A 26651-nucleotide genomic window follows, 5' to 3' on the forward strand; every position below is an offset into this window, starting at 1 on the left:
GATAGATGCTGCATGAGAGGGCGCAGTTGTTCGCTCTGTCAACTCTCTACCTGAGATGAGAAATCCCACTGTCGTCTGCGCGAGATGACAAGTGTCCATGAAGCCATAACTCTATAACTTCCACTAATTCACATTAATCTGCTCCTAATCCAAATCAAGCAGGGTTTCACACCCTAAAATCCTGGATTAGGCTGACTTTGGCTTAGCAAAACCACATGGAGGAATGTGGGAGGGCAGCCCGTGTCCTCTTCCTGTTCATGAGAACCGTGGCTAAGTCATTAATGACTGACTAGATAAACATTTCAAAGCAGTTTGTCTGAGGGCGGATGAATTAGGCGGAGACACTTAATGAGCTGCTTTCCCCCAACTGCTCTTCAATTAATGACCTAAAAGCACTGCTTGATTGGATTAATTAACAGATCCATCTGACGTCAATAGTTTGTAATTTGCCGCGGCTGCAGTCTGACTGATAAGCGTGTCTGCATCAAGGATCGAGATCATTTCATGGAACTGTGGATATACGTCCCAGTGTCCTTTGTGTGAACCTCTCGGTATTTCTAAGTCCTCTGAATGTGAACTGAGTTCTTACCAGTTTAGACGGTGACAATTGAGGACTGTATCGCCCATTGCTTGCTGATGAGCATAAGTATGACTTCCATCAAGTTGTCTGTCAATCTAACATCTAAGAATGTATAGCGAGACAGAGCTAAGCCATCTACACTAAAAATAGTCTGGAGCTTATCCATAGCAAGAGTTGCCCGATACTACAAGGCAGCAGGCGTGGCCCGGGATATTAGACTCATGGGTCAGTCAGTGTAGTAAATATGTCTTGTTCTGACAGTTGACGTGGAGGACAAACCATCCCTATTGCCACTCGGTGCAGAAGTGATAAATGGCACGTCCTCATAGGATGAAAGGTGTAGTCTGGTTTCTGTCTCGGTTTCACAAATGTCACGCTTATAATTCCCACAGCTTTACTTCCTGTTCTGAAAAATGGCAAAAAAGCTTGTATTGCAGACACAGTAATACTTGAGAAAATTACATAATGCTAATCCACGTTTCATTCTACATTGCATTTGCATGTTTACTCGATCTAGCTTCACTGTGGATTAGTTCCCCCTGGTCGCCACTAATATAGACGTGAGTGGGAAGGAAAAACAGAGAGGAGGGGTGTATTTGTGTGTGGGGTGGTGAAAGGGGTCTTAAAGAATCTCTTCATCCTCTTACCCATCCCCCACTTTTTTTTTTGTTTTGGCCCAATTTTTAAAGATGTGCCTTTTTTTGTGGCTGGTCAGCGCAAAGCCTTTCTTGAATAAAGGAGGCCGACATGCAGAAAAAAGCCTGTGGGGACGGGGATGGGGAGGCCACATTGTGTTGCCTTAACGGGGCGATTGTAAGGCATGGAGGAGGGGAAGAGAATGCTTCACGAGGGACTGAGGTTGTATGAGGAGGGGTGGGGGGTGGGGGGCGGCAACACAAAGGCTACCCCAGGGTGTGGAAGGGAGTGGGGGAGTGTGTGGGACGAAGGTGGAGGACGGAAGGGGAGCATGGAGCAGTAACATACCATGATACATCAGCTCTGGGAATACTCTTGATCCAGCTCTCTGCACTCGCATTGCATATTCTTCCTGTTCCATCATGGCAGAAATTGTGCTGATGAGGGTGTTACTGGTGGAAAACAGTGGGGCGAGGATACTGGTGTTGGTTTTTTATTTCTTTTAAAAGGTGGACATCTGGGGAGAGGTGAGGTTGGTTTGTATAAGTGCTGAGTAAATAAAAGGTCCTGGCACAAAGTCCGTGTGGCATTGAGGGTTTGGTTTGGTTTGCTGTAATGTCGTACGACCAACCTCCCTCATGTATTTAAATTCTGCGTGCTCAGGAACTCCCAGAAGGCTTGCCCTGGGCCTGGCATTTGCTGTGGTGCTACCATGGGGTGCTCTGTGCTGTGCATTATTAAAAGGCCCAGACCTCCCTCCCTTTCATTTTCTCCACTGGGGAGACTGAGAGATGGCAATGAGGACAGCCTTTCCCCAGTATCCTTCTTTTCTTTCTCTCTCCCTGAGCTCAGGCCTCCTCCCAGCCTATGTGACCATTCTATTACCCTCTCACTGCAAGGCCTGGATACACTTTTGAAATGCTAAACCTCTCTTTGGTTATAACTGACAGGGGAAAATGCCATTAAAAGAGGCTGAGAGGAATAGATTAAATTAGCAGTTAAAAGAGAGACTGCTAATTAGTTGATTAATGTCTTTGGTTCCTCCCCCTCTCAGCTATGCTGTTGTAGTAAATACTTCCTCTGGTGACAAGGTTCTCCTTTCATATCAAACATAATTTCCTGTTTATTATAAAAATAAAAAAAAACTATTTCAAATCCAATGCAAGCGACGTATTAGGAGTGTTGTGGTCAAAATGACTGGAGCAGTGTCAGCAACTTTATGCACAGGCTGCTGGGGGCTAATTCGCTCACACAAAAGACAGTGATAAAAGTAGGAGGGGTGGGCTCTATTTAAGAGGAAGCACTGGAAAACATAATTAATGAGAAGATGACCTTGAAATTCACTATTATAGGACCGCTTTTGGAGGCGCACCCATCATTCAGCCGTAACCATGGTGAGGAAGATTCAAATAACTGGGTGAATTTCCTCCACAGAGTAGCTCTGAGTTGGGAGATTAACTCTAATCCTGATCTATTATCAGACGTGCCCTCCCTCTGATAAAATGTGACATTTTCGTAAAATCTGATGTTGAAATGAACAAGGTTTTATTTATTTTCGATGTCTTTGCTGCAGATAGCATGTGCTGTACTGTTTGTAAAAAAGTGCAAACAACATTGAACCCTTTGAGCAGGAACGATACTTTTGAAACACTGAAAGCCTCTCAAAAAGCTTTTAAACTCAACTTTTCCATTTTCAGAGACTTGCAGAGCTGTTTATCGGTTCTCCCTGTCACCATTCAGTCTCCTTCAACTCTTCAAACCTCCCTCTTATCCAGCCACTCTCCCTCCCACATCTCTTTTCTTTGCTGATGCAATGAAAGCTCTAATTGACTAACAATTGTTGTCGCCAGGTGAGAGACAGGTTCTTCAGGCTTTGAGCACCAAATTGCTTTTGCATTTGACTGCGTGTCTGTCATCAAGTCTTAATCGGAAGCTTTGCAGCTCAAACTATAAAACGTGCACTTGAGCTTTACAGTCTCACCTTCATTTCCATACACATGCTCTAGGCTTGGGTAAAATCACATTTTTGGCTCAGAGGACATTGTTGCAAAGTGCGTGAAGGTTGTCTGTGGTAAATGCTGTCCTACTCGACTCTACTTGTGATTCTTTCTGGCATTCAGTCCTGACAGCCGGTGTTTATCCCATCTCATTATGGCCTCTAATCAGAGCATACTATTCACTTTTTGTCTCCACCTCTGCTCGGTGCTTAAATGATTATGACGGGCATCCTTTCAACATCTTCAAGAGTATTTGACTTCCTCTTTGCTAAAGCCAAAATGGTTCAAAAGTGTTTCCTTTACCCTGTGGCTTTGATTGAGCTGAGCTGTTGCCTCCTTTCTTTGTATTTTTAAGTTTGCGTTGTAGAAATGTGTCCATTTTAATTCAGACATCCTTGGCATATATTTGCTGTCATATCATATTTTTCTCACTCTTCAGTATTACAGTGCAGACTGCACCCTTCTTGGGAGATACTCATGAAGCATAATTGATGGATTGCAAACCATATGAACTACTGCCTGACATGCAAGCCTCTTCATTTGCTGCCTCACTGTTGATCACTTCAGGGATAGTTTGGGCAAATAAATGAAATTCAGCATTAGAGGGGAAAAAAAATTTGCTCAGTGTAGGTGTTTGAAAGGCTGTTGTTGAGAGGGATATTTCCTCTCTGTTCCTCTCATGCATCTGTCATCACAGCTGTCTTGCACAGAGCAGATTCCCCTCCCCCTCTGTCTCCAACTCTAGAAGAAAAAAAAGGCTTTCGTAGAAATTTCAATTCAAATGTCAAACGAAATACATTCGCTGTCAAATGCAGAAAAGTGACAGATGGTCAAGTCATATTCGGTTATACCTTGAAAAGAAAACAGTATTTTGTGAGATACACGGTGTACCTGGACAGTTGTTATGCGTTTTGGAGAGAGGACGTGGTAAGTGGGTGCTGGAAAGCAGACGGGCCACTGAGCAGTTGTCTGCAGAAGGAAATTTCATTTTAATGCCAGACTGGGCACAGCCTTCCCCTCTGTGGACGTCTAGAAAAAGGCTTCTTGGCAGACTTTGCCCCTTCATTAATTTTGACCAAATATTTACTGTGCATCACGTGGCATGCCTTATATCCCACTTTCGTTTTTCCAGGCCAGGTTTTGAACGGTTTGGGGCAATTTGTGTTCCATTTGGCTGGACCCGGGCCATGCCCCACTCAGCAGGCCCATGCTGGTGTCTCTGGGTTCCTGCCACATGAAAAACTGGCTCCACTGAGTCTTGACCTACGCTATGCCTGTGGGAGCCACGTTTCACTTTAATAATACCTTGTGTCCGCAGCTACAGCGTATGAACCATTCTTGCATATATGCATGCACATACACAAACTTGCACACATTGACACTTCAGTGCTATGTGCTCCGTGCTTACCCTTTTAACCTAAAGGGCACCAGGAAGAAATGTGCCAAGTTTCTGTGAACCGACATAACTGCTGTACCCCCGGCTGAATGCTGTAACTGAAATTTCCTTTCAACACCCAGCTGTCTGGGACTGGCTTTAGAGTGTGTTTGGCTGAACATTTAGAATAGCCCACATAAGCGGTTAAGGTCATCAGCTCTGCTCTCAGGGACTGTAACTAAACACCGGTCCGACGGTAGGCCTGTATCAGCCACTGCCATCGAGTAAATAACATTTAAAAAGCATTAGGTGCTCTCTGGCCGTGCCCGCCCCAGTTCACTTTGGCTTCTTTTCAGAGCTGTTTCTTTTTCTTGGCACTGAGCCCAAATGTCATACTCCCTGTGGCTGGGCCGTGCCAGCTGAGTGTGCTGGTCCTCCTTCCTCCTCACTGCTCCACAGCCCCCTCCCCTCCCCTCCCCTCTCAGCCTCCCCTCAACTCTGTCAGCTATCACAGTCCGATCATGGCCAGTCACAGGAAGAGAAATACTGCATCCAGTCCAGAAAGTGACCTTGATGGAAGCAGACAACAGAACTTTATTGCTGTGGACAGACAACTGAGCAGACAGCAGCTTTTGAATAAAATTAAGCTTTATTAACTAACCCTGCTTTGCTGCCACTGCAATCATTGCATAGTGTAGTGTGTGCTCACAATGCCAGCAATATATTTGTATTTCAAAATACTAAACAAATTGCTTTGCTGAAATACAATTTATTGATCTCCTGAGGATTGCAGCCAATGGAGGAAGTGAGACTCGCCGTCCCCTGTTGGGAAATAAATGTACCAGCATATTCAATTACCCCTGCTTCTCCTATCCTGCTGTTGTAGGCTGCTTTGATGTATCATTGAGATCGCACTGGTCAAACCTCATTAAAAACTGGCAATGCTGGAAAACAAAAACTAGAAGTAATTGCCCACCCGTGCTCCCCTTGCCCCCTCCAATATAGAAGCTGCCTATCAGAGGTCCGAAGTAAGGCATCTGGGCTCCATATTAATTACAGTCCTTTTCCCGGCTTCTCTGCTCTGCTGAATGAATGGCATCCATGACACCGGTGTTTGAGTTCTTTCGTGAGAAGCGTCTGATGTTTGTTTTTTCCTGGTCATTGCTGTGAATACATAGCGTCAAGGCTGATCAAGGTCACACACGTACATGAACATTGTGCATAGATGGGTTGATAGATACTAGACAGACTGGCGTACACACATACCAGACTGTCTCTCTTGCTACATCCATACTGCTCTGTTCAGTCCATCGGCCCGGTCTCCAGAGCCAATTTGATGGGCAGTTCTCTAACAAGCATTCCAGTTTTTCCACTACCGATTTCCTCCTTGTGTCAGTGAATAAAAAAATTAAAAAAAGGTACTGCATTTATTCTGGAGGAATGAATTCTGCCCTCGTGGCCTTCTGCAGAATTTGACAGCTTTTATTTGTGCTTAATGACACTCACTGGAGCAGCACAGCATCAGGAGGAGCCACAACTCATCCACAATTGTGTCCCGTGGGTTTCTGATGAAAAATCATTATTTTATAGCATGTCTCCCGTCTTCATGTCTTTTCACAGTCATTCCACATTGCTATGTTACTACATGTGAAGTTACTCTGGATATTTAAATTGCTAGAGCATAGAGTAGTAGTTTCTGTTCAAGAGTTTTTGAACACGGATATAACAGAGATGTCTTTGTTTTCTTCAGATGACTTACGAGGTGTTTCGTGAGCATCAACGCTCCTTTATCATACTTAAAATTGCGTCTTGCGTCTTCCAAATGTTTCAGACGTGTTTGGGAAAAGCCTGGAGCAGAAGTGGAAATACTGCTCCTATTGTCTTCGCTCCAGATGGGGGCCCCAGAGCAGGATGGGCCCCAGCCTCCCAGAGCAGCCCTCTGCTGCGCCCTCTCACTCCCAGCCTGGTCTTCATTGCCAGGGGAGAGTCAGGGATGTGTTTCCCAGCTGACACAACCAGGAGCACGGGCTGGTGCTCCGGGACTTTAAACCTCTGTTGGGCCACGTCCTGATGAGCGATTGTGATTTTGCCACAGCCCCAGAGCTTGTCTTGATAAACCGTGGCCCTGAGCAATGGGAGGAGAGTCACTTGTTTACGGTATCATCTGCAGATATTGTACTTGACAAATGAGCAACAGGGCAATCAACAGTGATACTGATGCTGACAGATCTTTATTAGGTTATGAGGAAGTGACAAAGTCAATGGCATCTTTCCTGTTTTCGCATGACTTCCTTAACCTTGCCGAATAACTTAGCGTTAATAATAACAAAGGAGCTCTGTGTCATATTTCAGCCAAATATCAATAGCAGCATTGTAATCATCCGTGAGTGTGTAGACACAGTCTCTACAACAACAAATAAAGATAAACAATCAAATTGTGTAGTGCATATTTGCAGTGCTGTGTATGGACTTGTAGGTAGTGTGTCACAGGTTTGCTTTCTTTAAATAAGCACAAATTTGGACAGTGGTTCTATTTTTTTGGGGGGGGGAACTGATACCTGGTCTCAAGTGCTGCTGTAGTATATGCAAGGTAACCATACCCCGTTCTGTTTGGTAAACGGAGACAATGAGTTGAGGAAAGAAAGACGCCATAAAGATATCCATCACCCCCCTCCGTCACCCCACCTCTGGGTCCGCATACACACTCGCACACAGGGCTCTAATCCTGCCTCTTAGGAGTGTAAGTGATAGCCTTGTGTAACATTAAAACAGGTCTGATCTGATGCAACTGGAAAAGTCATTCATGTGGCGCATTCCAGGGTGGGATCCTGATGTTGAAAAGGTAAAAGATTCCGTTTCACTTTCCTGTTAATGTCATCTGATCAGCAGGAGTAGAGTACTTTACCCTTCCTCTCGGTTTCCGTCTCTCCCCTCGTTTCTACCTCTTATCTCTGCCCCCTCTCTCTGTTATCGCCTCTACTTCAACAGAAAAGGGTGCCTTTTCATTTATTGGCTGGCCCTGTCCCGAGCAGGCGTGGCTCCAGTCTCCGCCTGGCTTCCCCGAGGGGCACGCCCTCTGCTCTTATCTCAACCATAAATCCCTCTTAAGACCCCTAATCACAGATTAATGGTGCTGTAGATAGGGGAGTGTCCTACCGTGCTTAGCCTTGCTTATCATAGCTCCATATTCCATATCAGTGCCATTTCTCAGCTGGACATCTGATATAGGATGTGATGATACGGCGCAGGCCTCCTGCAACACCTCTCAATTTCAGCATCTGTCTTTTATGAGACTCGCGACCTTGACAATCTTTATGGGGGAGATTAAATTTCAGCACTGTATTGCTGTTATAATGACATGCAATCTTAGTCTGAGATCATTTGTTCCATTTGTAAGAATTGGACTAATGACAGACCATTGTGAAGTTCTTTTGTCATTCAAAGAAGTGGACACATTATCCTGCCTCCGAGGACCACTCTGACAACAGATCTAAACTGTCCCACTGTCCTTCTCCCCTGTGATCTCTCCGGGGTAAAGGGCAGGTGCTTGGCTCCTTCCCTGTCCCTCACACTCTGCAAAGATAAAAGCCATGAAAAAAAAAAAAGCTGGAGAGACAAGCTCAACTCTGGGAAATCACTTAATAATCCAGCTCAGTGACTGTTTTTGTCTGGGTTTTTTTGTCTGCATTTGCAGTATGTCAGTCTTTTACATATATGGACAAATCCAGAACGAACTAGTGATTAGTAATAAAATTGCCATGCACATGATGTTGCCTGTGGGGGTACATGAGCTTCTAATTGCAAAGGGCAAACGTGCTGTGTTTGAGGCATGACCCTGGCTCTGACGGCGCTGACCCTGTCTGGCTTTTTCCTGCCGCTCAGAGTCGAGGTTGTAGTTCCAGGGTCTTCTTCTATGCATTCAGCCAAGAGTAGTCGGATCGATTGCTGCCTCTGAGACAGAGGCTTTGTAGCACCACAAACTTGTAGACTTTACAATCTCATGCAATTTCAAGTCTTGGCTATTTATACTGATGGTAAATGTTCTCAATGAAATTCTGCTTGTACTAAAGTAGAGAGGTATTTAATAATTACACACAACAGTGCAGCTCCTGTAATAGCGATAATGTCAATAATGTACCCCAATGTCCAGTGCAGTCTGAGCAGCCGCTCTGTAGATCACATTTCTTATGATAAGTAGAGTGGAGGTTAGCAATCTATTCACATGGACTCATGTTGCAGGGAGAAAATCACGTTTAGCCCTGAGATACAGATGAATCAATATGAAGCTGGTAGTCATGATGTTAATATACAATGTATGCCTAGTGATCTAAAGGCAAGCAGATTGACCTTGGCTTCTTGAGAACCATCGCAAATCTCATGATCATGCCCCGTCTATCAGTGGTTTGAGGGGGGAAATACCCCAGGGGTCTTCATGAATCTTGCGGTGCACACAGCTACTGTGTGTACACGGGTCAGTGTCTGGGTCTGGGCCCTTGTGGTGGCTGTATGGGTGAGTCTGAGGCTTTTCAATTCGGTGTGCTTGCTGTTGCTGCCGGGCTCCCGTGGTTTGTTGTTCATTACTGAGATTGGTTTTAGTAGTGAGAGAAAAAGTCACAGAGAATTGTAGGTTTTTTTAATTACCTCCTCAGCGAGCTAAGGCTCCCTCAAGCATAGTTTAACTTTGTGTATATGTGTGCGTATATGTGTGCGTATGTGTGTGTGAGACTGGGTGATTAAACAAGAAAAAAGAAACACACAGCGCTCCAGCAAGAGAGGGTTAAGGGAGAAGGAGAATCTTGCCTCAGGCACCAATCGATCAGATCCTTGCAGTAGAAGTCCCAGCTTCCCTTTGGTGAGGCTGTGTATTGCATTAGCTCATCTCACATTCTCTGTCTGGAAGCAAAGAGGGGGGGGGGGGGGGGTTGAAGGCAGTGCTTTTAAATAAAGGGAGCGTTAGACGACTCAAAGCCAAGCGAGAACGAGATGCTGAACAGCTGGGCTCAGTCCACTGTGCTACTGTCTTGTTTCTGTCTCAGATTTGGTCTTCAGTGTGTTGTTTTCGCGATTGGAATGAATTTAGCTCGTGAGCCATCCTTTAAAAGCATGCACCTGTAGAGGGGGGGCCCGGGAGTGATTGTGCAATGACAGAATAATCCTTTACACCGCCTGTGTCTTTTCCCCCTGGCAAGAGGTAATGGGGCTGAAGTAAGTCGGGTCACTCGGTGTCACATGGGATCCGCCTGGCAAAGCATACACACAAACAAGCATGAACACACAATGAATTCAATCAGGGACAAGGAAAGCATAATGGCATTATGTAACCGATACACACTTGCACAGGAATCATATGCAAAGCACTCATTATTACACCTTAGATGAACTGCTGAATATCCATCTACCAGCATACTCTTACCAGCTCCCCTGTAACATTACACTGCTACCTCCTGTACAGTCAATTCTCAGTCTGCATGTTAATCATGAGGCTCACATGTGATGTACAGTAAACAGCCACTGATCAAACACAGCTCCGCCTGCTGCACAGCTCTCCACACAGTGGGCCACATCTAAATAGTTAATGGTCCCCCCGCAAAACCCCAAACTTCAGACCATTTCAAATTACAGAGGAACCATCTAAATCAGGAAGGGAGTGGGCAGAGCAGATAGCGGCGGAGCTCTTCAAAGTCCTCTTTAATAAAACATATTAGTCTGCCTCGTCTGGTGAAGGAGGGTGGTGGTGGTTGGGTGGTGGTGGTGCAGTTGCTGTGGTGGTAATGGGCCTGTGTATGCTTGCAGTGTGGGGAGTGTAAGACCAGCTCTTTGCTGCCTGGGCTCGTCAGCATTCGTTCTTTAGGTTCACGAGCCTGTGATGGGTGCAGGTTACAAATGGGAGTTAATAAGCCTCGTTGTGCTTCAGACAACTCCAATAGACCCATATGTATTTTTTATAAACTTTATTCAGCCTCAGATTGCAGACTAATTAATTCTTGCTAAAGGCCAGAAGTGCTGCTCTCTCCCTCTCTCTCCCTCCCTCCCTCTCTCTCTCTCTCTCTCTCTCTCTCCCATCTGTTTCTGTATTTCTCTCAGAAATGCTTTAATCTTTACAAGTATGTTGTTCATATCCACAGATTATCTATGGATTGATACAAAAGCATGGGATTTTCATTATTACGGGGAATTTCTCACTCAGACTTTTATCTGTCATGTTACCACAAAATAATGGAACATCAATTGATTTGGCTTTAGTGTAATTGCTCTGTATAGAGTAGCTGCTAATCGAAACAAAACTATTCAATGTAATGTACTGTGGCATGAAATCCATTTTAATGTAGATGTATAGTGCTTTAAATAAAATAAATGGTTGTGTGAAGAAGTAACCGGCACCATTGTCGCTTATTAGCTCATTCGCTATTGTGGTCTTCTTTTCCACAATCATTGCAGGTAGCCATACACAACCACTGCTATTTGTGACCAGTACATTTTCATAAAATGTATATGCGGCATGAAACTACATCCCAAAGGAGGAGCCCAGATCTTGTCTCAAGGGACAGTCCAGTGTTTGTGTAAGATCCATGTGAGAACAACAAGTGTAGATGATTCATGCCCTGAGTCAATCATTTCAATTTAAAAATCTATGTAAGTAATTTTCAAAAAGACCATGCACAGCTTTAGCCTGTCATAAACTAGGAATGACCCATGATCACCATGTCCCTCATTGGGCTCAGAGATTAATTGTATTTCACTGACCACACTACACATCGGCGTGGACGTTATTAATCTTTCCACAGAGCTGTCGCTAATTATGCTGACTCGACCTTAAATGTGTGCAGCACCAGATTTCTCGGGTAACAGAGGATGGGTGGAGGGCACAGAAACGAGGCAGTGGCGCAGGTTCACGGATTGCTGGGTAAATTAATTGCAGGCCTGCGCCTCCAATTAGACCCGACTCTCTTTAATTGGTGCTGAATGAGCTCCAAAGGCCTACAAACTCTGAGATACGGCAAGGAGGGAATGATTCACTCCCTCTTTCTCTTTCTCACTCTCTTACACACTCTCCCCATTGTGTGTGTATAGGCACACAATGCATGCAGAACCACCGAGTCCCCACCCTTCAGGAATTAACAACAGGAAGCTAATTTGCATGTAAAGCAGGTTTGGTAGCTACAGCTGACTAGTCAGGGAGCAATAATAATGACCTGAGATAGCTCTGGGGTATTCACCCTCTTGCCACTGCTGTTGCCACTGCTGCTGGCTGCTGTCTTTCTTCAACAGTGTAATCTTGTTCCTGCTCCTTTTTTTTTTTTTAAATCACTAAGCTGTGCAGGGCATCCTTATCATATGTTTTATCTCTTCATTTTTCTCTCTCTTTCACCTTTAAGGTGTGTCCTTCTCTTGTTTACTGCAGCCTTCTTTCTTCTTCTGTTTTTGCTCTTTGATCTGAACAATGCCTGAGAGTCACATAGCTGAAGCAGTGCTAAGCTTTACTAAAGGAGTTGTTACTGTAATTAAAGGGTGACTCCACACACAGATTGGTAGTTTATTTGCTCTGAACTTCTACTTTACCACTTTATCAGCATTCACTATGTACTATGTTCCACGGCGTTCAGATAATATGTTCTGCATGTCAACGTGATTTAGATATCATCAGTATGTTCTGTGAAGGAGGGGAGACCCATAGTTCAATAGCATCAATATTCATAAATCTATAGAGTACATTACTCTTCCAAATATACCAAGTATTGTGTCCCTTGAGCTGGTCAAAGACCAAAAAAAAAAGGTATTACATAACATAAAGGTCAATAATTAATGACCATGAAAACAAATATAGGTGGAACTGAAGAGGTGAATGGAACAATAACTGCAACACAACTACTGATCCTCTCTGGTAGAATAAATTCTGCAAGGTATTTCAAAGAAGCCCAGAACTTATACCATAGCAACGCACATCCAAACTTGATAAGTGTTAGGTGCTGGACATAAGCGATGAAAACCAGAAGACAAATGTCCGCAGACCAGTGGACGCTCCCACAAACTTTTAAAATTACCTCCCAGGTAATGTTTCGGTCACTGGGTAGGAGAATCAACTGGTGTGTGGTCATTTCTTGACGTCTGATTTCAAAGATGCTCACCATCAGTTTCTTAATACTGAGTTTCCTTTAAAAGCTTCCCATTGAGGAAGCCAGCAGGCATATCTAATTGAAACGGTTAAATAAGGACTTTCATTCATTTACCCTGTTTTGTTTTGTACCAGCGCTTTGGGTTCATGAAAAGCGCTTTCATAATTAAATATATTATTATGATTAAATATATGATTATTCAATGGATGGAATGAATTCTTGCAGAAGTAAATTCCATCTTGTCATTTTCTTCTCAGGATCCCGTCTGCGCCAAGAGGACACCCCACCTAGGATTGTGGAGCACCCCTCTGACCTGATTGTATCCAAAGGGGAGCCGGCCACTCTCAACTGTAAGGCAGAGGGGCGGCCCACCCCAACAGTGGAGTGGTACAAGGATGGCGAGCGAGTGGAAACGGACAGGGACAATCCCCGTTCTCAGCGCATGCTGCTGCCCAGTGGCTCCCTCTTCTTCTTGCGCATCGTCCACGGAAGAAGGAGCAAACCGGACGAAGGTTCCTATGTCTGCGTTGCCCGCAACTACCTGGGAGAGGCGGTGAGCCACAATGCCTCACTGGAAGTAGCGAGTAAGTGCAGCATGTCTTTCTATTTCTTCGTTGGCCTCTAGCGTGGGTGTGAATGGAAGAGTTTGGGTTTAGATGCAGTTGAATAGCAGGCTCCAGTTTCTTCCACAGTGTCTGTACTCAATGTGTTCATTGAGTTGGATAATCTCTCAGGAGATGGGCAGGATGTGTTTGGCCCAGCGGGCTCTGCAAGCCTGCGGAGCCTTGGGGGAGAAGTGGCCTGATCATTCCAGGGTGAGTGCTCCTCTAAAGGGCCCTTGGTAGGTGGTCAGGAGCTACAATGAGAACAAAGCCCTTTATGTTTTGGTCCTGCTTCTGCTGTTTTTCACAGAGATAGATATAAATAGAAGTTTTTCGAAAGAAATGCAGTCATTGCACCTGTGTTAAGTCATCTTTTTTAGTCACCCTTCCATTGAAGTATCAGTGATTCATTTTATCATCTGCTACAATCTGCTACATGTGATGACAGGCTAGCTTTGATGTAAATGGGATTTAAGCATTACAAAGGTCAACAAGCAGGCTTACAGACATTTTAGAAAGGAGTATTTTTGGTCGACAGGTATGTGATATAGAGAAAAGAGTGACTACGCTTTCTTTTTTGTGAGTGGTGACCTGTGTTGGCAAATTTGTTCCCATGATTCTTTAAGAGCTGCTTTCATTGGTGAGGTCAGCTCTTCAGATATATTATCTCTTTACTCTCTTGACTGGTTGAGAGTGAAGGCTGAGGCGGAAAGCTCAGATATCAACCGCTCCTCTAGCATGCCTAGAGGCTGTCACCAACCCGCTCACTGTAATCTAATCAAGATGGGGAGAGAAAGAATGGTGTGTGTGTGTGTGTGTGTGTGTGTGTGTGTGTGTGTGTGTGTGTGTGTGTGTGTGTGTGTGTGTGTGTGTGTGTGTGTGTGTGTGTGTGTGTGTGTGTGTGTGTGTGTGTGTGTGTGTGTGTGTGTGTGTGTGTGTGTGTTGCATGGGCATGGACTGCATGCTCATTGAGGGTAATAGTCTTTAGTTTGAGGTGTTAGTCAGATAGAGTATGGCTGCCTGCTGTCAATGTTCAGGTTTGAGCTGCAGTCAGTTCTCTGTTGTGTACAGATGAGACAAAACTGCTCTGCTGCGAGTGCTGTTTTGCATTTTTTCCATTTCACAACGTCAGTTAAGTGAAATGTAAAGTGAGAAGCATCAGATCAGAGATTCCTCCTGATCATAAACTGGGTTTTTTTATGGTGTATTTCATGGGCTGTGCTTCTGAATTGGGAGCAGGAGTATCCCTACAGATGATTAGAGAGGAGATGAACTGAGGAAATGAAAAGAAAAAGTGCAGAGTGATGAGAGGAAAATTACAATTCTTCACAATCTAAATGTAATGGTCCAAACTGCTTTAGAGGCATATTGACTATACGAAAAGTACAAGACAACTCAAGTGTGGAACACGTATTACATGTTTCCACAGGTCAGTCGCCTTAGTGCTAGTTGATATACTATGTTTATTTCAGAGGTGGATTTTTCAAGTAGAAAAACAAGACACTTGGCGGGACATGTGAGGACCAGAGTACAGAGCACCATTTGCTCCGTCTCAAGTTTGGGCTGCTTATTCTGTATAAGGTTCAAACAGACCCATAATGACAAGCCACTGTGCTCCGGCCCTCTCTCTCCTTCTCGCTTAGTTGGTGACTCTCACTCCCTTCTCTGCAACTCATGCTTAACTATGTATAATTATGTTGTCGGAGCAACCAAGATGGAACCCAATTGCAGAAAATAGGGCTAAAAAAAAAAAAGAAAAAGCCCAGAAAGGCTGAGATTTTCTTCACAAGGCAGAGCGAGGAATCTGCCAGCAATAGCTCTGTCTCATGGGGGTATATAAGAGCATTTTAAAGCATGTTGGATTCCTTGTTGTCATTAAAGATGCTTGTCATGCCAATACTGTTATGAGCTGAACACTGTGGACAGGGTGTTGTACCCAGTGTCAGAGTGAGTTGAAGGCACCACTAAGCTTTTAATTTCCAATGTAACTCCAAAGCAGGAAGTTCAGGTTTTAATTGTGTTTACTTTGCCAAGCTCTCAATGCTAACGTTTTCACTTTAAAAGCTAAAAACACAGCTTTTTGGAAAGGTTAATCTAAAAGCCCAGCTTTCACGGTTTCCCTTACTCACCAGTGATTGTCAGCCTAATCCAAGTTTCAACAAGTCCTGTTTTGTCAGACTACGAGCGCCTACCCAGTTTGTTTGGTTTATCATTAACCACATGTACAGTACAGCCCACAATCTCTCTATCTCTGCCTCTCAACCCAAGGCCTAAGCTAATGCACTTACCATGAATCATGTTTGCCCTGTGTATTCAAATACGATGAAGCTGGTATTATTTCCCTCTTGTTCGTGTTTACTTTTTCTGTTCAAATAATGAACTTCCTTTGGGCAAAACGGCTGCCTTTAGATAAAGAACTGATTGTCTATATTATTACAAAAAAGTATTTGCAACATGTTTCCATGACTTGTGCCATTCTTTTTTCTAAAACTCAGTAAGAGATTGAAACAAGTGATAGAAAAGAACAGAAAATTGTTTCATGCTACTAAAAATTGATGCACATATTATTATTTATTTTATTTTGGGGGGGGGGCTTAAATAATGTTGGATGCTGCCCTTCTCAAAACAATGATTGCAATGTAATATCTTTATACTAGGATGGACATAAATACAGTCATAAATCGATTAATATGTACATGTATATATGAATACAATAGTGATCCGAAATTAATGTGTCTATTCTTATTTAGTATTCACTGACAGACACATAGGCTCAATACAATACGTATGCTGTGCACTGTGTTCTCTGTGATAAGTCACAGAAGTTTTATCCAGTGCTCTACATGAGGCCCCGAGAGGCTCTATGAATAGCCTGTTTCCCTTTTTCCTGGATGCGGAGATAGTAAAGTGAGGTAATGGACGACACACTGCTCCACTCGAGCAGGCGATAACCTCAGGGCCTGCCGTCTAGTGGCCTGGCCGACTGCACAGTGCTGACCGCACAGTGTTGGCTGCGGGCCTTATATACACATGCAGGCTCCTCCAGAGGGTTTACTTTTTTTACAGCCACGGACAACAGAAGCAAAGAGTTGTTGAATGGAATTTGGTCCAGTGCGTATATTTCTTTTCTACCAATCTCAGTCTCATCGACCTCGATGCTTCGGTGAAATCTCTGTCACCGTGTGCAGCCAGCTGCCCTCACTGACTCTGATTATTGGGGGAAGGTCGAGGCGTCAGACGTGTTGAAGGAGGCTGGGTTCATCCTGACAGATTTGGGGCCATTCTTAAGGGTCATCTGCAGAGCGGAGGACAGTTGGCTGGCATGCGCCACTCTAAAGGCACCACCCCCCCAGTGCAACCTCCCACTGATTTGAGGGTCCGCCTGTCTCTCTTGCAGGAAATCCCTTGTACTACATCTGTTGGCTCTCAAAGACTCGGGGTCTTTATGTTGTCCTCCTCAGCTCAACTCCCCCCAAACGAAACCCTCTTCTTGACACATAACATCTGAGTTTACTCTATATCACATTTCTTTCTTCCCTGCACTTACCCGTTTCTCCCCCTGACTCTTCATTATTCTCCACTGCTATCTACAAAAGTGGAACAAGCCCTGTGATTCCAAGAGCGTCTCCATTAGCTGGTGGCAGAGTAATTATTTATTTGTCATGGCTTTTGCCTTTCATTAAATTATTACAAGAGTGACAATTAAGTGCAGCAGCTTTCAGATTCTGAATTCCATTAACTTTCAGCTCACATTTCTTAGTCTGTTTTTGTTATTTCCAGGTGTCATGTAACCTCCTTTTTCTGTGTGGCCTATATTAAGAAGTTCCAACCATAAAATGAGACTCTGAGGTGAAGACAGAAACAGGGAAGTGAGGAAGAGAAAAAGACACCGCAGAGAATGAGAGAGCCTAAGCAGGCTGATAAAAACAAATAATAAAAAAAAAGTCAGGACAGCTAAAAACCCAGCAGAATCGGTAGTGAGTGCACTGGCAGGCTGCCTGGAGACTGGAAGCAGAGTGTGTTACTGCTCTGTGGCAGTTATTTGTCTCAGGGAGGTTCAGAGCAAATTGGTGAAAATGGCACAGCCAGGGTCCGCTTCATGAGTCAACATGCAGCGGAGGCGTGGGCTCCACACCACAGACTCTCCTTGGCCTCCACTCCAATTTGTTTTATGTTGGGATGCAGACCCCCTTCCACAATCTCAGGGCCCAGGGGTGCGTGCGGCGCTCAATGTTGAACTGTTATAATCTTAAAAAGTTTTGCATGCATGCTGCTGGCTTAGAAGTGTTTTCATGTAATAAATGATGTGCTGGTTTGAGATTATCTTTTTCCTGAATAGTTGGGTGTTAAGTCGCTGGCTATTTTAGTCCAATGCTGTTAATCTTGACATTACAGAACATGGGAAGCAACTGGCTACTGTCTAATTACACTTCCAGCAGCACATAACCGTTAGCTCGTGTTTGCGAAACCTCTGCTGAGAAGATATGTTCAGCACATGCCTTTCACGTAGTCTTCTATTAATCCATATATGTAGAAAAAAGTTTTATCATGCATGTTGCGTGTGGTCTGTTTGACTTAGCATATTTAGCACTTCAGGGCGTTTGCATAAATCAATGCATACCATTTAATTAAACCCGGGGTATCTATTTGCTCCTGGTCAATACCCAAATGTCATGTTGAGTGCAGAATTGCTGTGACACGCTGCAAGACAGGCATTGCAGACATGTGTGTTGCCTCTGACAGCATGGTGTGCTTGTTAGTGACCTGGATACATACCTTCAAACTTTGAATCCGATTGACTTAATATGCATAAGACACAACTTGGCATACAACAGCTGACATGACTAGCCCAAAATGCAGTTGTCACTCCTGCAGTGACAGCAGCCTGAAGTGAAGGGAAAGAGGAAGCGCGTGTCTCTTTCAGTCATGTAAAAATCTGTCAAATGTCACTTTTGGGGACTTAAAAAAACAACATCATGGTTTTCACAAACACACGAGCACAACTTCGCCCACACATAGCCCTCCCACACCAAAACGAATGCCGCTGGCTAGATGCGAGGCCAAGCGGTGAACACGCTCATCGAGAGAAAGAGCAGTGTAGCAGTGGATGACACTGGCTCAAGGCCTGAAGAGAACACACATCCTGCAGAGGGAGAGAAAGTAGAATGAATGGGTTGGTTTGTATAGTTATCGGTCGAACAAGATTGGGTGAGGCAAGGCCTCCCGTGTTTGGGGAGTGTGTGTGTATGTGCTTGATTCCATCAATCTGTCAGCGTGTGTTCACTGGTCTTGTGAACAATGTCTAGCAGAGAGTTGTGTGAAGGAGTCTGTATGTGAGCTAAAGGGGCAGGTGTACAGACATGGGTAAAGGAGCCTGGCCAGAGTCCCATCCATCACTCCGTGCTCCCCCGTCACTGACAGCCCACTGAGCCAGGGAAGACAGGTATGACATGCCCTCCAAAAGTACACCGGAACACCCTTCATCCCGTCTTCTATTTTTTCCCCCCCAACAACAAAAGAACGAATAAGGACAAAGCTTGGCACCATTTAAGATTTTAAAACAAGGGAAATCAAAATTCAGAGACCAAGACAACATCTCATGTGATTCTCAGTGGTTCCCAGTCTGTATCTTTATCTGCTATCAGTTTATCATCAGTGGAATTTACTGTGGGAGGGAAATTGCACCATAAAACAATAAACAGAGCCTGAGTAAATGAGGGAGATTTTAATGGTGACCTGAAATACCTTTCAGTGGGTGACACTTGAGTTAGTCTCTGTAGTGTAGTGTGATAGATATGTGCCCGTTTGATCTCTCTCTCTCTGTGTAAAAATAGAGAACGAAATGCATTAGATGTGCTAAACACAGCTGTTTGCACGACTCCTCTTTTCCCCTCCCTTTTCAGATCTTGTCTCAGTGCATTCATGTAGGAAATGGCTTGTCTCTGTTAACAAGGCAGGGAATGCTGACTTATGGAGTCCACTTTAAGCACTTTCCTCTGTTTCTTTGCATTCTTTTGGAGTCCCTTCCATATACACACCGTGACATTTCCCAGACTTCTCGGGATTCAGTGCCACTGCACAGTCTACTTTCTGGGTGTCTGTGCACTTCCCCTAAACTCTAACTGCGTCAGAGCTTCTTTTTTTTCTCTCCACGTCACCACAGTGGCTGCTTCTTATTCATCTCTGTGTAATCCTCGTCTCTGGTTATAGTACAGAACACATGGGTAGGACGGGTGCCGTGTCCTGGGATTGTGAAGTATGATATTAACATCGTGAAGTGGTAGTCTAGAGCAGATAAGATACAGTATGTGAGTTCTTGAGTTCCAGTACAGTCCTCTCCGACCACTCTGCAGGAGCACTGATAGCAGAGTGCCTTCACTTAAAATCCCATCTATGTTGTTTGTGTTTTTGCATGTTTCAGTGTGCAGTATGCTTATTTTTTACTTACATATTTCATCTTTTTTCTTCTTCCAATATTTGAATTTGGCTCTGATCCATGTGTGATAAATGCTCTTGGTGGTAAGCTGTGTGTCAGTGCTTGTGAGAACCTGATGAATGTACGCTGCTGACTCTAATCTCCACCTCTTCTGCGGAGACCTGGGTATTACTCTTGTTGTGAGGTGTAATCTCCTCTTGGTCTGAACCTCTCCTGTGGCTGGAGAGGCTGCGCGTTTGTGTGTGTGTGTGTGTGTGTGTGTGTGTGTGTGTGTGTGTGTGTGTGTGTGTGTGTGTGTGTTTGTGTGTGTGTGTGTGTGAGCGTGCTTGCGTGCGTGCGTGCGTGCGTGCGTGCGTCTGGTCATATGACGAGGCGTTCCGCTCTGCTGATATGCTCTGGTTATTAAACCTGGGTTAAGCCTTTACTTGAAACCTTCTATCATGCTCCTCGATCCGAGACGATGGAGTTAGGGAGAATTAAGGGGTTTGGAGACTGGAACTTTCTGAGATTTTTCTGCCAACATTTTGGCAAAGTTAGAAAAATGTGCTCATGGGGCACACAGTCAACTTAAGGTGAGGCAGCACAGGCCTTGTGATGGCCTGACTGACTTTTTTTCTTCTGTTTTTCTTCCTTGTCTTCACTGTTTACTTCCAAGAGACAGGCCACCAATTCACCACCTATTGATAATTTTGCACGTTCCCGCTAACTCTTAGGCAACTGCAGACATCTAGCTGTGAACTCCTGGAAAAGCACAGCAAGGGAACAAAGTGAGAGCAGAAAATATCATGCACATACTCGACAAATATGAAACAAAAAACTGACTTTTAGTTGGATATTTGAGTGATATTGACAATGAACTGCAGCATCTTGTATATGGCACACATCTTGTTTTTTTCCCAACAGTAGCAATAGGCTGGCTGGCTGTTTGTAATCAGTTTCTATGTACTGATAACACAGGAAACAGACTCTGTGCCACTACATCAGCTTTTATCTGATCTCTTTTTCCCTTTCGACAGGCTATCTCTTCGATTCCCCTCCTCTCCGTTTCTCCCTCTCCTTTCCCCCCACTCTGTTGCTTTCCTTCAATCTGTCTCCTGTGAATTGGTAGAGAGAGAAAGACTGAGGCAAAAAAGGACAAACATGTATTTCCAAGACCTTTTGTGAGGTAGAAGGGGTGGGAAAAGGAGTGAGGGGAAAAAAAGGAGAAGATGTGAAATTTTATCAGAGTTATAGCATGTTACTGACCCTGGAGCGTGACAGGCAGGAAGAGCCGGTGAGGTAAGCAGTAGACCCAAACACTGATAATGATCTGCCCCGTGCTATCTGACTACAAATGAATTGCAGTCTATTTGCTGCTGTCTGTGGATAGTCACAGCCCTGCCATCAGTCAATGACAAACGCAAACAGGGGATAGATGATGGCATCCAATTGTCATCTAATTGTCCTTGGTTGCCGTGGAAGATAATCTGATTATTAATGCAACAATTGGGAGAAAATTTGTTTCTCCTTGTCGTGTCACGGACGCAAGAGTGGGTCCTAAAATAGGACCGGCTTAAGTGAGAGTCGTTGCTCATTATGGTGGTGAACTTCTTATGCAAGCTCTCTGTTATCCTGACCTTTCTGTCATGCTATAGATAATCAACGCACTAAGTCTCACATTACAAATACAGGCCCTGACTTCATTACCACAGTAATATTGTCCTAACTACAAAAGGCTTAAAAAAAGAAACGGATGAACCAAAAAAGCAACCAACTGACACTGGACATAATTGAAAGTATGCAGGTAATATCTGGAAGGACTTTCTCTCATCGTTTAAACTTAGGAGATGTAGTTTACGCACCTCAGGCTTAACTCCATGTGCGGTGAACATAATTATCCTCAGTAGAGTGTATGTAAACATATACAATAGTCTAATTAGGACCATGAGGAGAAGGGCTGCTTGAGTGAGCGGTGAATAGAACAGATACACCCTCACCTCTTCTTTGTGCTGGCTTGACCTTTCTGAACAGGGTGTGGCAAGGACACAAAGGGATCTCCATGTAACCATATACTGCAAAGAGTTGGATAAAAGACAGACAGGGGGACGTCATGTGTAAGAGGAGAAAAGTAGAGAGGATCCATTCAAAATTCAAACAGTAGTCAGTGTTGCTGTGGGTAAGTTTGAAATGGCTGACATCTGACTCAGTGAGGCCCGGTATTGTATGACCATAGTGCTGCTGTTAGGCTTGGGGGTGACATTTCTATTCTCCCTTCCAGACCCCTCTCTCTGTCTCCGCCTTGCACCAGTATCAGATTCTAATCTGTCAGTGGTGCCTCAGCTCCATTTAGCCGATTGGCTCCCATCTGATGGATGGGTTAGAAAGCCCCTCGGTGACCCCGGTGGGACTAACTAGTCCTTTTCCCAGATTTCTTCACATCCCCAAAGATAGCTCAGGATGTGAAATTCACAAATGCTGGTTTTCAACACTTATTTAACCAGTAGTACCCCATTCTTGTGCTTGTAGTCCAGCGTTACTCACTCACAAGAGGGACTCCCATACTGCAGAGCCTTACAGTGTGACCACTAGGGCCATGTTTAGACCTCAGAACCTTTCTTTTTCTTTCCTCCACAAGCATCATGCTGATAATCATGGTGTGGCAGCAGATGATCGTAGGCTCTGGCCTTTGCGTCAAGTCTCGTTTTTTCCCTGCCAATGGGATTAGGTGAGAGTGCCGACTCTGCAGGTGGAGCCTGTAAGTTAATTTACCCCACTGTTTGGAGGTATAATAGCTTATTGATTGCCTGACAGAAATGCAAGAGGCAGCATGGAAGGGCACAGAGAGGGGAGAGAATAAGTTAATCATCGCTCAGTGTGTTGCCAGGATTTAATCACATTACCCAAGGTTCACCACTGCCATGTAAATTCACTTTCAACCTCCGAGGAGTTGGACTGACTGCTCCGAGTACGAGGGGGACCCTCCTGATTTCATGAAACCTTTCGTCAGCTGCGGTCTGGTCCCTGCTGGCCTGCTACTCCCTGCCCTGCTCCTGCCTCAATCCTCTAGGATGCAGGCTACCTGCCCAGGGGCCCAGCGTAATTCATGCTAAGCTTGTTGGGTTAATTTTAGCTCTGCTACCCAGTGGGGACCTCCATCTGCTTTAGTGCTGCTCAACTTGTCTGAAAAACATTGGCCTGGTCTCCACAACCGCGTGCGTGCCCTTGCGTGTGTGTTACTCGGAGGAACTCTGGCCCCTTAGCACTACCATCATATACATCCTCACTACAGCTGGTTACCTAGAAACTGCGTTTGTTGCTCTTACTTGACTGATGGTCATCTAGCTGCCAGCACATATCATGAGAATGCTCCCATATATCCACAGCAAAGCTGTCAACATCAGCACCAGGACCGTACCAGACATGAGTGTAACTGTTTAATTCCCATAGTCACCAACTGGGACTGTTGTGCTATCATTTAAGAACCAACTCCATCGCCCGCCTCCATCTCAAAACATTTGAATGATTTTACTCAGAAAGCGGCAAAACGTGGTTTGGCTGTGGTTGGACGTTGCCCATGCTTGAGCCTGGCTTCTATCAACCTGTCTGCACCCAAACACTCAAGCTCACCAAAAGCAAAACAATGGCACAGAGGGGAGGGAGGTGAAAGAGTGAGATAGTGTAAACACAGAGACGGAGCAATGTTGACCTTGCACCCCATCACACACACGTACTGGATTAGGAACATCAACAACAACAGGAACATCTGGCCAAACTGTCCACCGTTCCCCACATACCAGCCTCTGCGGGCCTCATCGCTGCCAGGGCTGCAGGTATAACATTTGCTCCCGTCGGACGAGCCTTGATGTGATGCAGAATAATTGCATGGAATCTGGTGCTTTGAGATCAAAAAGCGCAGAAGGAGAGATGGGGAGGAACAACAAAGACGGGGATAAATTGTGGAAGAGAAAATAGCGGACAAGCTGCCATTAAGCGTGGGATGAGAGAGTATGAGGCTGAGGCTCCAGTTGGACTGAGAGTCTCTCTTGGCTCGCGAGGGGAAGATAAGGGGACAGGTGGTGTTCTGTTCCCTCAAAGATCTCTGACAGCTGGCAACTCTCTTGCTATACGCATGCTGCCACAGAATGTATGTGTGTGTGTGTGTGTCCCTGAGACTGTGTGAGTGCGTTTGTGTGACATTTGTTAGTGAGAGCGTATGTGTTTATAGGTGTGTGCCTGCGTTTGCTGGTTCATTCCGCACTTGCCAGCTGAGATATCTCCCTAAAGTATCAGCTCTTGTACCGAGGCTCTCTTTTTTTTCTGTAGTTTCCTTGTGCTTGTTCTGCTTATTGGCAGCCCCATGGCATTGAGCCACTTTATACCAGTCTGTTCTACCAGAATATGTTTCCTCCTGTGTGTTAGGGCTCCTGTGTTTAGCAATAATGTTTGAAACCCTAACAGGTTGATTCCTGTTCTGATCCACTTAAAACCTAAGGAGTGGTCTGCTGCTCATGTTACTCATTCTGATGTTTCTTTTCTTTTCATACTCATCAGGCTCCCTTTCCTTTGTATGTTACTTTTGGATTTTTACTCTGACAACATTTTAACTGATGTGAACGTTTCTGACTTTAGACCAATTAGATTTAAGATCTAATATTTTGTATCAAGTACTGCATTGCTTTAAAACGGACAATTGGATGTCCCTACATTTCCTTGTGTGGTCTTATTGGTGTTTGCCCTTGTCATAAACTCAATTTCATGACCAATGAACACTTGTCCATGCAAACTAAATGCCGGGATGACAAATGAGCCAAAACAGAAGGGACTTTAAATTCTTCTGTGTTGGTCTGGCAGTATGCAGCCTTCATGTACTCTGGTTAGTTCAGAGTTCTTTACTGTGTTGGCTTTGGGCTCGCTCCACATCCAGCTCTGTGTTTGATCGGACCGTGCAGTGGTGGCCGCTGAGAAGAACTCGTGTCATCTCAATGGCAGACTGCTTTTGTTAGAAACAGAGAAGAAGAAAAAGAGAAGGTACTAAATGGGCCAGAGGCGGTTATTTGCTGTTGGCAAACAGACACTGTCCTCAGTGGTGAAGCAGTCAGTTACCACTGTGGCCTGACAGCTGGCTGTCATCCCTTGGTGCTGCAGAGTTTGTTCAAAATGCAAGTTGCTCTTAAATTCAATTCACGCTCTTAAACACTTCGTGGCAATTGTACTCTGGTGGAGGCTGAGAAGAAAGATGCCCCTCCAGCACTGCTTTTGGTCAACACAAAGGGAATCTATTTCCTTGACCATTATTGATTGATGTCAACTGTTATATGCGTCCCCGTTTTTTTTTCCCCGTGATTTGCCAGTGGTTTCTTTGAAGTTGCAACGATTCCTTTCAGCTTCCCACCTTCAATGGAACAGTTGGCCTGCACCTGATCCATTGATGTTTCACGCCCCAGAGGTCACCTTGACAAGGGCACCCTCTTTATGGCATGGGACTTTTTCATATGCAAAAATTTATGATAGTGTTCTAAGATGAAAGGACTCTCTCACCATCTGTATCTACTCTCCATCTATTTAAATACATATTATTCCCTGTCTTCAACATGAGCTATAACCTCGACCACATCTGAATCACAGTGTTTTCCTGATCTATTCAGCTGTTAAAATAGTTCCCATCATGACATTGAATATCCCTTCAAGACCATAATTACACTTACCTTCAGCCCATTGTGCACACAAATTTCCTCATTTAGACGCATTGACTCTATCAAGATTCCTGTTAGCGTGTTCTCTCTTAAATGCGCTTCTCATCAGGTAATCGTTTGGACTGAGCTCTGTGTAATTACAGGTTCTTGAGACAATTCTGCAGATCAATAATTTATAATTGCTTGGGGAAGTTTAAACACACCCTCAACCTCTAAATGGAAATAATGGAAAATATTTTCCTATAGAAAAAAATCAGTTGCATAGTTTAATTTTTCATACTTATTAGCTTGTTAGTATCCCCTTCTGTACTTGTGGTATTTGGTTAGTATCTGCAGCAATGATAAGTCTCAGCGGCAAATCAGCACTACTCAGACAGACACCAGTTTTTTTTTCTTCCCCTGATTTGCTTTGCCACAAAAAGCATTTCTGCCGCAGCTCTTTCAAGCTTGAATTGTATCAGAAAATATAGTTTCCTTTTTGTCCCTCACGACATTCAAACTATTTCCCCTGGGGCAAGGTCACATAAAGCCAGCCTTGTCCTCCAGACACGCAGATGTTATTATAGCTGTCCTCATATAAATATAAATATATTCATCTTGAACATCAACTGTTATTCATCTTGAACATAAAGTTGTAAGGAGTCCTATAACGTTCACGCTGGCATGAAGGAGAAGGAAAATGTCAGCTGGGACTTTTTTTTTGTGATGCATAACTGTGAGTATTACAGCTGTCTGTTACATTTGTGGATGTCTGCTAGGAGTCTGTGTCTTTTGCAGAAATTCTGGTTGTCGCCCACATAATACTGTGACCTTTGGGAGCCTGTAAATCTGGCATTTTCTGATGCTTTGTGTGTGAATTTGATTCCACAGGTTCACACGTCAGATTGTTTATTCGCTGCTTGGACTTATGTTCGCACCACAAAACAAGTGTGCGTGAGTAGGTGTCGGGATATTCCCGAGAGGTATGAAACATCAGAGGCTGGTCAGAGGTAAAAAAAAAAACCTAAGCCAGGTTCTCGGCAGACAGCTTTTTTGTCTTACGTTGTCTGGAACCTGTCACAGGAGACGAGATCAAGGTGACCATCCTGTCCATTCCAAACAACACTTGCCATTGGCTGCTCATTCCTGAGGGCAGCCAGGAGTAAACCCTTTAAGCAGGTTTTAAACAAACACCCTGGCGCGGAGGCTGTGTGTGGCTTTTCTGTTCAGATGCCTTTCTCGCTCTCTGCTGCCCTACAG

The 26651-nt window shown here is 44.5% G+C and overlaps 1 protein-coding gene across 4 annotated transcripts in view; it reads left to right on the forward strand.

The window, feature by feature from the left end:
- Nucleotides 1-26651, forward strand: part of robo1 (roundabout, axon guidance receptor, homolog 1 (Drosophila)) — a 278020-nt gene that overhangs the window by 156013 nt on the left and 95356 nt on the right. For all 4 annotated transcript variants that reach the window (XM_035623252.2, XM_047335711.1, XM_035623253.2 and 1 more), the window contains one exon: nt 12960-13286. In XM_035623252.2, the coding sequence (XP_035479145.1) occupies nt 12960-13286 (327 nt within the window). The remainder of the gene's footprint in view (nt 1-12959; nt 13287-26651) is intronic.

This window comes from Scophthalmus maximus, chromosome 11 (genome assembly GCF_022379125.1).
Source record: "Scophthalmus maximus strain ysfricsl-2021 chromosome 11, ASM2237912v1, whole genome shotgun sequence".
Lineage (NCBI taxonomy): Eukaryota > Metazoa > Chordata > Actinopteri > Pleuronectiformes > Scophthalmidae > Scophthalmus > Scophthalmus maximus.